The sequence below is a fragment of the Protopterus annectens genome, chromosome 2.part1, assembly GCF_019279795.1.
Source record: "Protopterus annectens isolate FY-2018-M chromosome 2.part1, PAN1.0, whole genome shotgun sequence".
NCBI classification, from domain to species: domain Eukaryota; kingdom Metazoa; phylum Chordata; order Ceratodontiformes; family Protopteridae; genus Protopterus; species Protopterus annectens.
Window position 1 is genome coordinate 561,074,590 of NC_056729.1, and position 12,459 is coordinate 561,087,048.

At 48.6% G+C, this 12,459-nt stretch overlaps 1 protein-coding gene across 1 annotated transcript in view; it reads left to right on the forward strand.

The window, feature by feature from the left end:
- PTCD3 (pentatricopeptide repeat domain 3) overlaps positions 1-12,459 on the forward strand; it is a 1,733,015-nt gene that overhangs the window by 726,128 nt on the left and 994,428 nt on the right. Inside the window, exon 13 of the mRNA XM_044063464.1 lies at positions 2,759-2,903. Coding sequence (XP_043919399.1) covers positions 2,759-2,903 — 145 coding nt within the window. The remainder of the gene's footprint in view (positions 1-2,758; positions 2,904-12,459) is intronic.

Here is a 12,459-nt window from a genome sequence, read left to right on the forward strand (position 1 = left end):
GGTATCTAAAAAGCCTATGGTGTCATCATTCTCAGGACCTGGGATCAATGATTCCTATCATTCCTTGTATAGGAGTTCCTTTGATAGGCAGAGGCCTGCTACCACAACAAGGTGCTCCCTTTCACTCTACCCCCTGCCGCCCAAACCTTAACAACAGACTCACCAGACTATGCATGGAGGGCTCACTTGGCAGGGCAGTGCATTCAGGGAAAATGGAACCCGAGACAGATTCACCTGCATATCGATCAAAAAGAAATGTTAGCTGTACAGAATTCTCTGACAGCCTTCAAAGACCACATTCTTCCAGGACAACTGTTGGTAAAGACAGACAACACCACAGTTATGTGGTACATAAGCAAGCAAGGGGGAACCCACTCGTACCCTCTCTGCAGACTAGCCATGGCTCTGTGGAACACAGCCTTGAGCTACCAAGTGCACCTACAAGCTCAGTTCCTACCAGGCAAGCTAAATTCACTGGCAGACGACCTAAGCAGAAATCACATGGACCCACACGAATTGAAACTGGTAACAAAAACATTCAACCTCTTGAACAAATGGGGGACTTGGGAGGTAGACCTGTTTGCCTCCCCTCAGAACCACCAATTGGACAAATTCTGCACAAGGACTTCCCACAGTCAAGCTTGGAAAGTGGATGCCCTGTCCTTTACCTGGGAAAGCCTCTCGGTTTATGCCTTTCCCCCTCTGCCTCTCCTCTCGAATGTTCTGCAAAAGATCAAACAGGACAAGCCAAGGACAATACTGATTGCACCAGACTAGCCACGCCAGCACTGGTACCCCCTCTTGTGCAGTATGACACTGCTGGAACCATGGCGCCTGCCTCAGACCCCTTCCCTGCTGTCCCAGCAGGTGGGCCAGATTCTGCACCCTCACCTACAAACCCTGAACCTTGCAGCCTGGCTAATTTCTTGAGCTCTCCAATAGCATCCCTCAGTAAGCAGGTGCTAGATGTCATTCTAGAGGCAAGGAGGCCTAGTACTAGAAAATCCTATGCTGAAAAGTGGAAAAGATACTGTTTCTGAAGCCAGACTCGGGGGATGGGCACAACGGTGCCCAGCTTACCTCATATACTTCAGTACTTAACAGAAATGCTCCACAAGGGCCTATCATTCTCGTCAATTAAAATTCATGCCTCTGCCATTTCAGCACATTATAATACTGAACCCACCCCTCTTCTCTCACCCCCTGCTAAAGCAATTCCTCAGAGGGGCCAAAAATTTAAGACCCCCCCCCCCAGGAGAGCCCCTACTCCAGCCTGGGACCTTAATTTTGTTTTGGAAAAGCTCACTCTCCCTCCTTTTGAGCCAGCTACATCTGCAGAGTTGAAATTCCTTTCTTGGAAAACTGCTTTCCTTCTAGCCATCACTTCAGCAAGAAGAGTGTCTGAATTACATGCTCTCATGGCAGTGGAGCCCTTCATTATCTTCCATGCAGACAGGGTTTCCCTCGGGACCAATCCTTCCTTTTATGCCCAAGGTGGTGTCTAGTGTGGCCCTAAATCAGTCCATTCATTTGCCTGCCTTTTTCCCGAATCCAAAAAACAAAGAAAGAATACTGCACTCTTTGGACGCGCACAGATAACTTAGATTTTATTTGGACAGGACTAAGCCTCTCAGAAAATCTGAACAGCTGCTAGTTGCCTTTGCTGAAGGGGCAGAGGGGAGCACCATTTCAAAGCAAACCATTTCTAAATGGATAGCCCATTGCATTCATTTCTGCTATAAGCACCATGGAAAACCTACCCCACAGGCGATAAGATCACATTCCACCAGGGCTGCATCTACCTCTACAGTCTTTCTCAGAGGAGTCCCTACCAGGGACATCCTAGAAGCTGCTACCTGGAGATCATTACATACCTATACCAAGCATTACAACATGCCTATTTTTTCTAAATTCAAAGCTGGTTTTGCCACTGCAGTCCTGCAGGGCTTACTAGCTGGCCCTAATGCTGTCTAACTTCCTCCTCCCTTCCTTAGCTTTGGGAATCAACCCAAATGTGACTGCAACAGTGAAACACGAAGAACATAGTACAGTTGTGTACACTTATCATAAATGTAGATGTTCTGAGTGTATTCACTGTTGCAGTCCTGGTTACCTCCCTCCAGCCCCCTGACTTCTCTTGGCTCTACCTTTCCTTCTTGTTTGGTGTAGTTAAGCTTTCTGGTGTATTTGCTTTTTGATGGAGGTGTACCATAACATGTAATTGCTTCCCATTGTGGGGTCACCTGACATCTGGGGCAAGAAAAACTGATGTAATGGTGTCGGCTGCATGTTTTATACCCCTGGCGACCTGACGTCATGGAAGAAGAGACAGCATCCGATGCAGGAATCCAAGACTCTGGTATTCAGGCTGGCTGAGGGCTACCTGCAGGCAGCTAACCCAGATGTGATGACTGCAACAGTGAATACACTCTGGCATCTACATTTATGGTAAGCGTACACAACTGTACTTTACTTCCCCTTTTATATAGTGTTATTTACAGAAATTTTTTTTAACTCTGTCTGCAGAGGAAATTTTTGGGAACATGGCAGATAATCCAGGCAAACTTTAGTCTTTCAGTTTTTGGGGCCCTGGCTGTGAAATGGCTTTAGTTCTTTAAGTTTTACTTGATGAAACTTCACTGAACGTTTGCTGCTTAGAATAAGCATGTAATTAATCTGTTTGTGTATCATCTGTTTTTAATGCACCAGACAACAGTGAAGCTGTCAGTTTTTATTTGGTTTATGATTTTTGTTTCAGGATTTGCTCAGACAGATGGCTGCACAGAATGTAAAACCTAATCTTCTGACATTTAATAGTGTTCTGAAGAGCCTGCGAAAATGTGGGGCATTGGGACGATCATACAGCTTGCAGACATTGAATGAAATGAAGGCACTTCAGATAGGTAAGGTGGAAACTCTTAATTTGAACTCAAGAATAATATACCCTAACAGGAAAGAGTTTAACTAGCTGGAGGTATCCCTATCAGATTATCGAAGTTCCAAAACTTCGGAAGTCATACGGACCATATAATCAAAGTTTTGAAATTTTTAATGTTTTGAATGGAGATCATGGTACAGCATGAAATGGGAAATTTACCCTTTTCCGCAATTTAGTGTGATCTCGAAGTTGGTATATTTAATTAGCAGGGGGGCTTTACCCCCCCTGCAAAAATGTTAAAAATATATATATATTTTTTAATTTTCAAAGTTCGAAACTTCATGGTCTTGGCCATATGAATTTTGAAGTTTTTGGAATTTTGAAATTTCGGAACTTTAATAATCTGACATTGATCTAGCTGTGAAGACGTCTGTTTAGTATCATTTTTCAAACTGGTTAATAAAAATTTGAGAGTATTACATGGCTCATGAAAATTACTCTATAATTAAAGAAAAACATGAAAAAATTCAGTGATAGAACAGAACTAGTTCTTTTTATTACATGCATTCCGTAGTAATTAATTTTTTAATCATAGTCTGCTGAAAGAAATCTTTGATCTCCTCACTTTGAGTATAACTCAGAAGACCCCATTAAAAGTCTGATTGCAGATGCTTTTCCCCACTGGACACTTCACCTAACTTCTCGCTCAACTTCATTTCTACTTCCATCCTCTGTTCTCACCTGTTGGTTACCTTCTATTTTGCTACTAAAATTAATCTATGTTTGTTATTTGCCTTGGTTAATATTTGCTCATTGTTTCAGTTGTATCCTGGACTGTGTACCGTAGTGATTCCTTCATGTTTGTGAACTAGTTCCGTTTTATTTTTTGTGGATTTTTATCCAGGCTCTGCCCATAAAAATGGTCTGTTACAATCAGTGTACTATCCCGGAAAACAAAAGTAAACTAAATCTCAAGCAGTAACTACTCAAAGCATGTGTGATGAAGTTTTGACTGGAAATAAAAGCACTTACCTTGCAATGCAACACTCTGTTCCTCGCATTATATTTATGTTACAAGTGAAAGTGACAATGTTTCCAGACTGTGGAGTAAATAGAAGAATGCTGTGAGCCTTTGAAGATGCAGATCTCTAAAATGTCCTTCTATTCATCTGTTGCATTATTCTTTACATGAGGGAGTTGCCTGCCCAGGCGACCCAACATCGGCCAGTATACCAAAGTCTTTTACTACCATAGGGAACGCGGTACGTCTCACATAGGCAGCTATGGGACGTAGGCCATAAAAGTAACAGATACTCGTGAGCCATCCTCAGAACTTACTAGTTGGATTGCCAGTCCCAGACATTGCTCTGCTGCTGGAATCGCATTTTCCTTTAAAGGTAAGTGCCTTGTTAGGGAACCTTTTTGTGTCTTTTGCTGCTGTTTGTTTCTTTGCTTAGAGTTAATGTCAGCCAAGAAGGGGGAAGTGTGATTGTGGAAGGCAGAGTCCACACAAGGATATTCCCTCTCGGTTCTTTTTTTTTTTTTGCCTTAGGCCCCACCATGACTGTAGAAACTGTTTTTAAGACCCTTCGTAGCCAACTTGCATTCCTTGCAATATACTTGAAGAACCAGCTCTTGAAAGTTCTAGCCAAAACTATAATGGTGGGTTCCTTTAGCCTGACAGCTGAGCTTACCAAAAGACTTGGGCCTGAAGCTGCACCGCTCCACACGGACATCTATCCCAAGGCACACTGTAGCCCAGAGAGGAGCTCCGCTTCAAATCCAGATTCTCAAGCCGAGCCTGGTTTACAGGCTGCCTTAGAACTGGATGCCAGCACATCCAGGGAGGCCTCGCAGACATCTGGTACCAATGTCCAGGGGAACCAATGCTTATTCTGTCTGAAGGCCCTGATAGCACAGTACAATACGGATCCTCCTTTATTCTCACATCCTCTAAATAAGGCAGTTCCTCAGAGGGGCAAAAAATATACAACCCCCACGGAAACCTCCACCTTGGGACCTCAACCTCATATTGGAGAAGCTGACACTGCCTCCTTTTGAGCCGGCTTCTACAGCAGAGCTACAACACTTGTCATGGAAAACAGCCTTCCTTCTGGCTATTACCTCAGCACATAGGGTTTCGGAGCTACAGGTCCTCATGGCTGTGCAACCATTCATCATTTTCCATCAGGACAGGGTTTCCTTACGAACCAACCCTACCTTCATGCCAAACGTAGTATCCAGTGTGGCTTTGAATCAGACTATTCATTTACCTCCCTTTTATCCAAATCCACAGAACAAAGGAGATAGGCTACTACATTCCTTGAACATTCACAGGCACCTTCATTATTACTTGGACAGAACAAAGTCATTCAGAAAATCTGAGCAACTCTTTGTGTCCTATGCTACAGGTGCTCAAGGAAAGGCGATTTCCAAACAGACTATTTCAAAATGGATAGCTCACTGCATACGCTTTTGTTATTCATTTCATGGAAAATCAGTGCCTGTATACATCAGATCCCACTCCACCAGGGCTACAGCTACCTCAGCAGCTTTCCTCAGGGGGGTCCCTACCAAAGACATTTTGGAAGCAGCAACTTGGAATTCAGTGCACACTTTCTCCAAGCACTACCACCTTCCACTATTCTCAAAATCTAGAGCGGGCTTTGCCACAGCAGTCCTGCAGGGCATTCTAGCCCCTCATAATTCCGCTTGGTACCAGCCACCCTTACTTAGCTATGGGATTCTACCCAAGTGTGATGACTGCAGCTGTATGCACGATGAACATAGTACAGTTTTGTACCTACCATAAATGTAGATGTTCGAGTGCTTATACAGCTGCAGTCCAGGTTACCCTCCCTCCATCCCCTCTTAGGACAGGGCTTATGCCAAACACCTTTATCATACAACCTATTTGGGGTATGCAACTACTGATCTGAAGTAGGGACTTCATTTGTCTGCAACCTGTGGGTCTTGGATCCGATATCGGATCCGAGCCGGCAACTTGTTTCAAGCTAATGGATCCGAGCTCCTAGCTCCTCCCCTCACCCATAATCCCCTGCCAACCCTCCATGACCTCAGATCTAGTTTGCCGTGCTTGTGGATAGCTGGATTCCATTGAGCTCAAGAAAAAAAATCGTCAGTTAAGTGTGTTTTTCTGTCAAATTCTCTTCCTTATTTTAAAAAAATAAAGTGTGTAAGAGTTAGGTTCCCTGAAGTATAAAAATGTTTCTTTTACTTAGTTTTTTCCCTCCCTTCGCTGGTCGTTAGTGTGTGTGTTGTGCTTTTGGGGCCTGTGTGTTTGTGTAGCACTACCTTTTTTTCTTTAAGTATGGCTGAGGCCCCAAAAGCCATTTTTTCTAAATGTACCAAGTGTGGCCATTAGCTGTCCCCGGCTGATGGCCACAATCGGTGCGTTCGGTGCCTTGGGGTTGAACACCTCACCTCAGGCTGTACCATTTGTGCAGCGTTCAACCCCAGGGCACTGAAAGAGCGGAGGTCGAAGCTGGTCCTGGCAGGACTTTTGCCCCCGGACTCGGCTCCGGCCTCCGCTGCTCCCATGGCACTACCACAGGCTGTGGTTGTTGCCACTCCTGCCCCCCTTCCTTCGGCCGGGACTCAAACTCCCACTAAAGCGCCGGAGGACAGGGAGGCTAGGAGGGAGAAACGGAGGGAGAAGCACCACAAGCGGCGGGCCGAGGCCTCCGCTTCAGCCCCGCCAGCTAAGCGGGCTTCTCCCTCCACTGCTTCTAGGTCTCCTCCTCCTCGACTCCGATCTCCTTGTTTCTCCCCAGGGCCCAAGGAGGAGGAGGCCCGATCTCCATCGAGGTGGCATTCCAGGCCTGCCTCTGTGGCCTCTTCGAGATCAACGTTCAGCATGTCTGATGCAGACTTGGACCGGATGATGCGAAGATTCATCCAGGCCCAGCTGCAGATAGGAGTGCTCTTGCCTCCCCCCCCTTCGGGGGGGAGCTCAACACCATTTTTCGCTCCAATTGCTCCTTCTCCGACCCCGCTACCTGGGTTCGGAGCGTTCGGAGCCGAGCAGCGTTGGAGCCGGGGGTGGGTCGGCGCCGACATTACTTGGTACTTCGGATCCGACCCTGCCTTCGAGCCTGTCGGATCTGACCTCTCGGAGCCGTGGCCTGAGCTTCAGATCCGAGGGATTCAGTGTGCCTTCGGCTCCATCCAGGTCAGAGCGCACTGGTCCTTCGGATCCAATGGTCTCGGCGCCGGTTCCATCGGATCCGAGTGGGAGCCGACTCTCGGAGCCCAGAGAGAGTGGTTCCCCCTCGGCTTTCGATGTAGTGGAGAGGGCTCTGTTGAGAGCATCCGGACCCCCGGCCCTTGTCTCGGCTCCACCCTGCACTCCCTCTCTGCTGGACCAGGCTTCCATCACCCAGCCTAAGGGATAGCCTGCTTCAATGTCCCAGGTAGTTCCATTGGAACAGGATGTTGCTGACGAGGCCTCCTCGGACAGCCCCCCCGAGGAAGTGCCCCGCAAGCATAAGTGCAAGAGGAGGCACGTGGACTCCCCTGAGTCCTTAACTGAGGACACGGACTTGGATGAAGGGGAAGGCTCCACAAGATCACCCCCTGAAGATGTCTCCTTTGGAGACCTCATGGGGATGCTGAGGATCAGAGGTGGGTGGTCTGCCCCCAAGTCTTCCTCCGAGTCCGTGTTTCTGGAGGCATTCGAAGCAGGCACGTCTACTTCTTGGGTGTCCCCTCCGACCGACCCCTTGGTGGACCTTATTACCACCAGGGCGTGGAGGGACCCGGACACCGTGGAGCCAATACCCAAATGCCCGGACAGGATACTAAGCCCCCCTCAGACCGGTTGCACTGGAGCAAGGGTCCCCCCGTAGATGCCATGTTGACGGCGGCAGCCACGAAGAGGGAACTAGCTCAGGAGAGCCCCTCAGTCCATCCACCGAGCAAGGAGTCCCGCTCGATGGACCGCTTAGGGAAGCGAGTTTTTAGTTCAGCGACCTTCTCGGTAAGGTCTCTGAACTATATGGCACATGTCATCAGGATGCAGCGGGATCTTATCAAAGAATACGCTGCCTCCCCCCCTGAGTCCATGTCGGCGGAGGACAAACAATTGTACTCCACCCGAATGGCCACTCTGAGATCCATTTCAAATACCTCTTTGCGGCTATTGTCCCACGCCACCGAGGGAGCCGCTAGGGCTAGCGGAGCAGGCCTAGTCATGAGACATCAGGCCTGGCTCCGTCATTGTGACTTTGCGGGGCCCTTTAAAGCGTCTTTTGCGAACGCCCCTTTCGATGGTTCTGCCCTGTTTGGCAAAACAGTTCGCGAGACACTTGTCCAGAGCGAGAAGGACGGGAAGACGTTGTCTGCCGTCGGAGTCCGCTTCTCTGCGCCCCAGCAGTCCTTTTCGAAGAACCAAAAGGGTCAGAAGAATATGTGGTTCCGGAAATCGCAACATTCCCAACCCGCTCCGGACAACCAGTCCTTCTGTGGCAGAGGAGGACAGGGAGGACGCCGCCGCAGGGGCAGAGGGGCACCGAGAAACTTTGGGTCCAGAGAACCTTTCTCTGACCGGCCCATGCAGCAGCCCTGAAGGGTTGCCCGACTGCTCCACTCTGGAGGCAGTCGGGGGGCGCTTCTCGGAGCACCTAGCAGCATGGGAGTCCATCACGACAGATCGCTGGGTGCTTTGAATTATATCCAGAGGGTACAAAATCCCATTACTTCATGTCCCCAAATTCAAGAACCTCCCCGATGTACCACCCGATCAGAGGGAGGCTGCAGCCGCAGAAATTCAGCAGCTTCTAAGAAAAAGAGCCATCCAGCCCGTCCCCCAAGACCAGCTCGGATTAGGGTTCTACTCCAGGTTCTTTTTGGTGCCAAAAAAGACGGGGGACTTGAGACCGATTCTAGACCTGTCCCGCTTGAACCTGTTGGTAACCAAGGAAAAATTCCGAATGGTCACTCTTCAATCTATTCTCCCCCTTCTAAGGGAGAACGATTGGATGTGCTCTATAGACCTCAAGGATGCGTACTACCACATTCTAATGGACAGACGATCCAGGAGGTTCCTCCGCTTCCGGCTGGGAGCCAGTCACTACCAGTTCAGGGTCCTTCCCTTTGGCCTCACCACAGCCCCCAGGGTGTTCACCAAGGTATTAGCAGTGATTGCGGCCCACCTGAGACTCCAGGGAATACAGGTCTTTCCGTACTTGGACGACTGGCTCCTGACCGCCCCAACAAGGCATCTACTTTGCTCAGCCAGAGATTTCTTTCTCTGCCTAGCCCCACAGTTAGGCATCACCATCAATGCCGACAAATACTTTCTGGCCCCGACACAAGCCATAGAATTCATAGGAGCCAGAATAGACACCAGAGAGCTATGAGCCTTTCTAACGTCCGAATGACTTCGGAATTTGCAACTCCATGTGCGGGCTATCCTCCAGTCAGACACCCCACCAGCGGAATTGGTCCTGAGGGCGCTGGGCTCCATGGCGGCAGCGATAACACTCCTTCCATGCGCCCATCTGAACATGCGGGTACTGCAATGGACCCTTCTAGTACAATCTTTTTGTCTTTTCCTCTCCATCACCCCATTGCTATCAGCAAGGCTTGCAGGAGGGCTCTGTTATGGTGGCTCCATGCTCCGGACCTCCATATGGGCCGTCCCTTCTGCACCTCTCCCCCTCTCGCCACGGTGACCACGGACGCCACCCGCCTCGGGTGGGGGTGGCATTATTCAGGCAGGGCGGTCCAAGGCACGTGGAACGATACAGAGACCTCCCTGCATATCAACGTTCTGGAGATGAGAGCGGTGCTGTATGCGTTGCAAGCACTTCAGAATCTCCTCCCCGTAGGAACGTTTGCAATTCAGTCGGACAACATGTCGGTTGTCTGGTACATCAACAAACAGGGGGGAACCAGGTCTTACCCTCTATGCCACGATGCCATGAGAGTGTGGGAATGGGAGATCTCCACCAACCGCTTTCTGATTACAACGCACATTCCGGGGCAGGCCAACATCCTACTGGACAAACTCAGTCACACCCTTCTTACCCCGTACGAGTGGTCTCTCAACCCACTAGTAGCGAAGCAGATATTCGCAATATGGGGGCAATCCTGCTGCGATCTTTTTGCCTCTCCCTCAAACACCAAATGCGGCAATTTCTTCGCTCTGATTCCCCCTCCAAGGGAAACTCCAAGAGATGCTCTGGTGCATGCTTGGCCACCCGGTCTACTTTATGCCTATCCTCCTCTACCCCTGATGCTGCAACTCTTACAGAAAGCCTCGCGGTTGGGGAGCTGGATGATCCTCATTGCCCCATTCTGGCCTCGGCAAATTTGGTTCCCTTACCTGTGGTCTCACCTAGTGAATCCTCCTTGGATTCTGGATCCCAGTCCGGATCTAATCTCCCATCCGTGGACTTACCGACCCCAAATCTGGACAATCTGAAGCTGACAGCTTGGTTGCTGCAGATTCACTCCTAGTTAGGACTCCCAGTATCTCTTCACCAGTCAAAGCCATCCTTGTGGCAGCGCATAAGCCCTCCACCAGGAAAGTGTACCGCAGTAAATGGAAACGTTTCTCCATCTGGGTGGAGCATCATAGTCTAGATCCCTTTACGGCTCCTCTTCCATCCATATTAGACTTCCTAACCGAACTTTTTCAAGAAGGCGCTAGTTGCTCAACTGTCAAAGTGCAATTGGCTGCTATCTCCCATTACCATGTGGGATATGACACAGGGCCCTTGATGTCGGCCAAGTTGTGTAAAACCTTTCTCAAGGGCACCTTTTTGCTTAGACCCCCTATAAAAGAAGCCGTACCACCTTGGGATCTTTCACTAGTTCTTCAAGCCTTGACTGCTCCACCTTTTGAACCTGATGCTTCAGTAGATCTCAAATACTTGTCCTGGAAAACAGCATTCCTTGTAGCCATTACTTCTGCGAAGAGTTTCGGAGCTTCAAGCTCTTTCTGTGAAGCCTACTTATTTGATCTTTCATCCGGACAGAGTGTAGCTCAGGATCAATCCCTCTTTCCTTCCCAAAATAGCATCGGAAACCAATATAAATCAATCCATAAATTTACCGATTTTCTTTCCTAAATATCAGAATAAAGGAGAGTGCAAGCTGCACTCATTAGATGTTCATAGGCAGCTACGTTTTTATACTCATTGAACAGCTGGTCATAGACAATCCGACCAGCTGTTCGTTTCCTTTGCCAAATTTAATTTGGGGAAAGCAATATCAAAAGTATCTCTCTCACGCTGGATTTCACAATGTATCCTATTAGCGTACCAAGCGTCTGGGAGACCCGCACCTGAAGGAGTTTGCGCACATTCCACTCGTTCCATTTCTACTTCTGCGGCCTTCAAATCTAGAGTTCCATTGGATGATATTTGTTCGGCAGCCACTTGGGCCTCATCTCATACCTTTATTAACCACTACAAACTGGACGTGATTTCTAGAGGGAGAGCATCCTTTGGCTCTGCGGTGCTCCGCAATATCCTTCCATGATGGCCACCCAAGATTCAGGTAGCTGGGGACTCTGTCCCACAGGTTGCTGACAAATGAAGTCCCTACTTCAGATTAAGAAGTTATGTACTCACCATAACGTTCCATCTGAGTGTAGGTATCTTCATTTGTTTGCAAAACCATCCCCCCCTCCTTCCCCCTGGCCTTCAGCGGATCTATGTTAGTTGGAATACCCTTTTTGGGTACATATTGAGGGGCAAACGCGAACTGAGGTCATGGAGGGTTGGCAGGGGATTATGGGTGAGGGGAGTAGCTAGGAGCTCGGATCCATTAGCTTGAAACAAGTTGCCGGCTCGTATCCGATATCGGATCCAAGACCCACAGGTTGCAGACAAATGAAGCTACCTACTCAGATGGAACGTTATGGTGAGTACATAACTTCTTATTTTGTTTTATCTACTTATGTATGTTTGCATAACATCATGTTTTGCCTTCCTTTCTGGGTGCACCTGACATCTGGGGCAAGAAAAACTGAAGAAAATGGCGTTGGCTGCCTCTTTTATACCCCTGCCGCACTGACGTCAGGGAAGAAGCGACGACAACCGACGCCGGACCTAGACTTTGGAATTCGGCCGACCGAGGACCCGCCTGACGGCAGGATAACCTGGCATGGAAAGTGGATGCCTATCAGTATCCTGGAAGGGGAGATTTCTATATGCATTCCCTCCCCTACCACTCATTCCAGATGTCCTGCTGAATTTACCAGAAATCTTGCTGGTGACTCCCTATTAGCCAAGACAGCATTAGTTCCCCCTTCTCCTGCACCTAGCCAAGGGCAGTCATCACAAGTCACCTCACAGAGTGGACTTGCACAAAATAAGGACTCCCTTATCCATCCACACCTAGAAACCTTTTAACTGAATCTGTGGGTGATAGAGCCCTGACATCTTTTAGACACCTGTTCTCTGAGGACTTGCTTCAAGTCCTGCAGGAGGCCAGGAAACACAATACAATGAATCCTACCTCTCCAAATGGAAGATGTTTTCCATCTGGTGTCTTTCCTAGAAACCTGGACTCACTAACTGTGGATCTCCCTCTGGTTCTTTCATACCTGT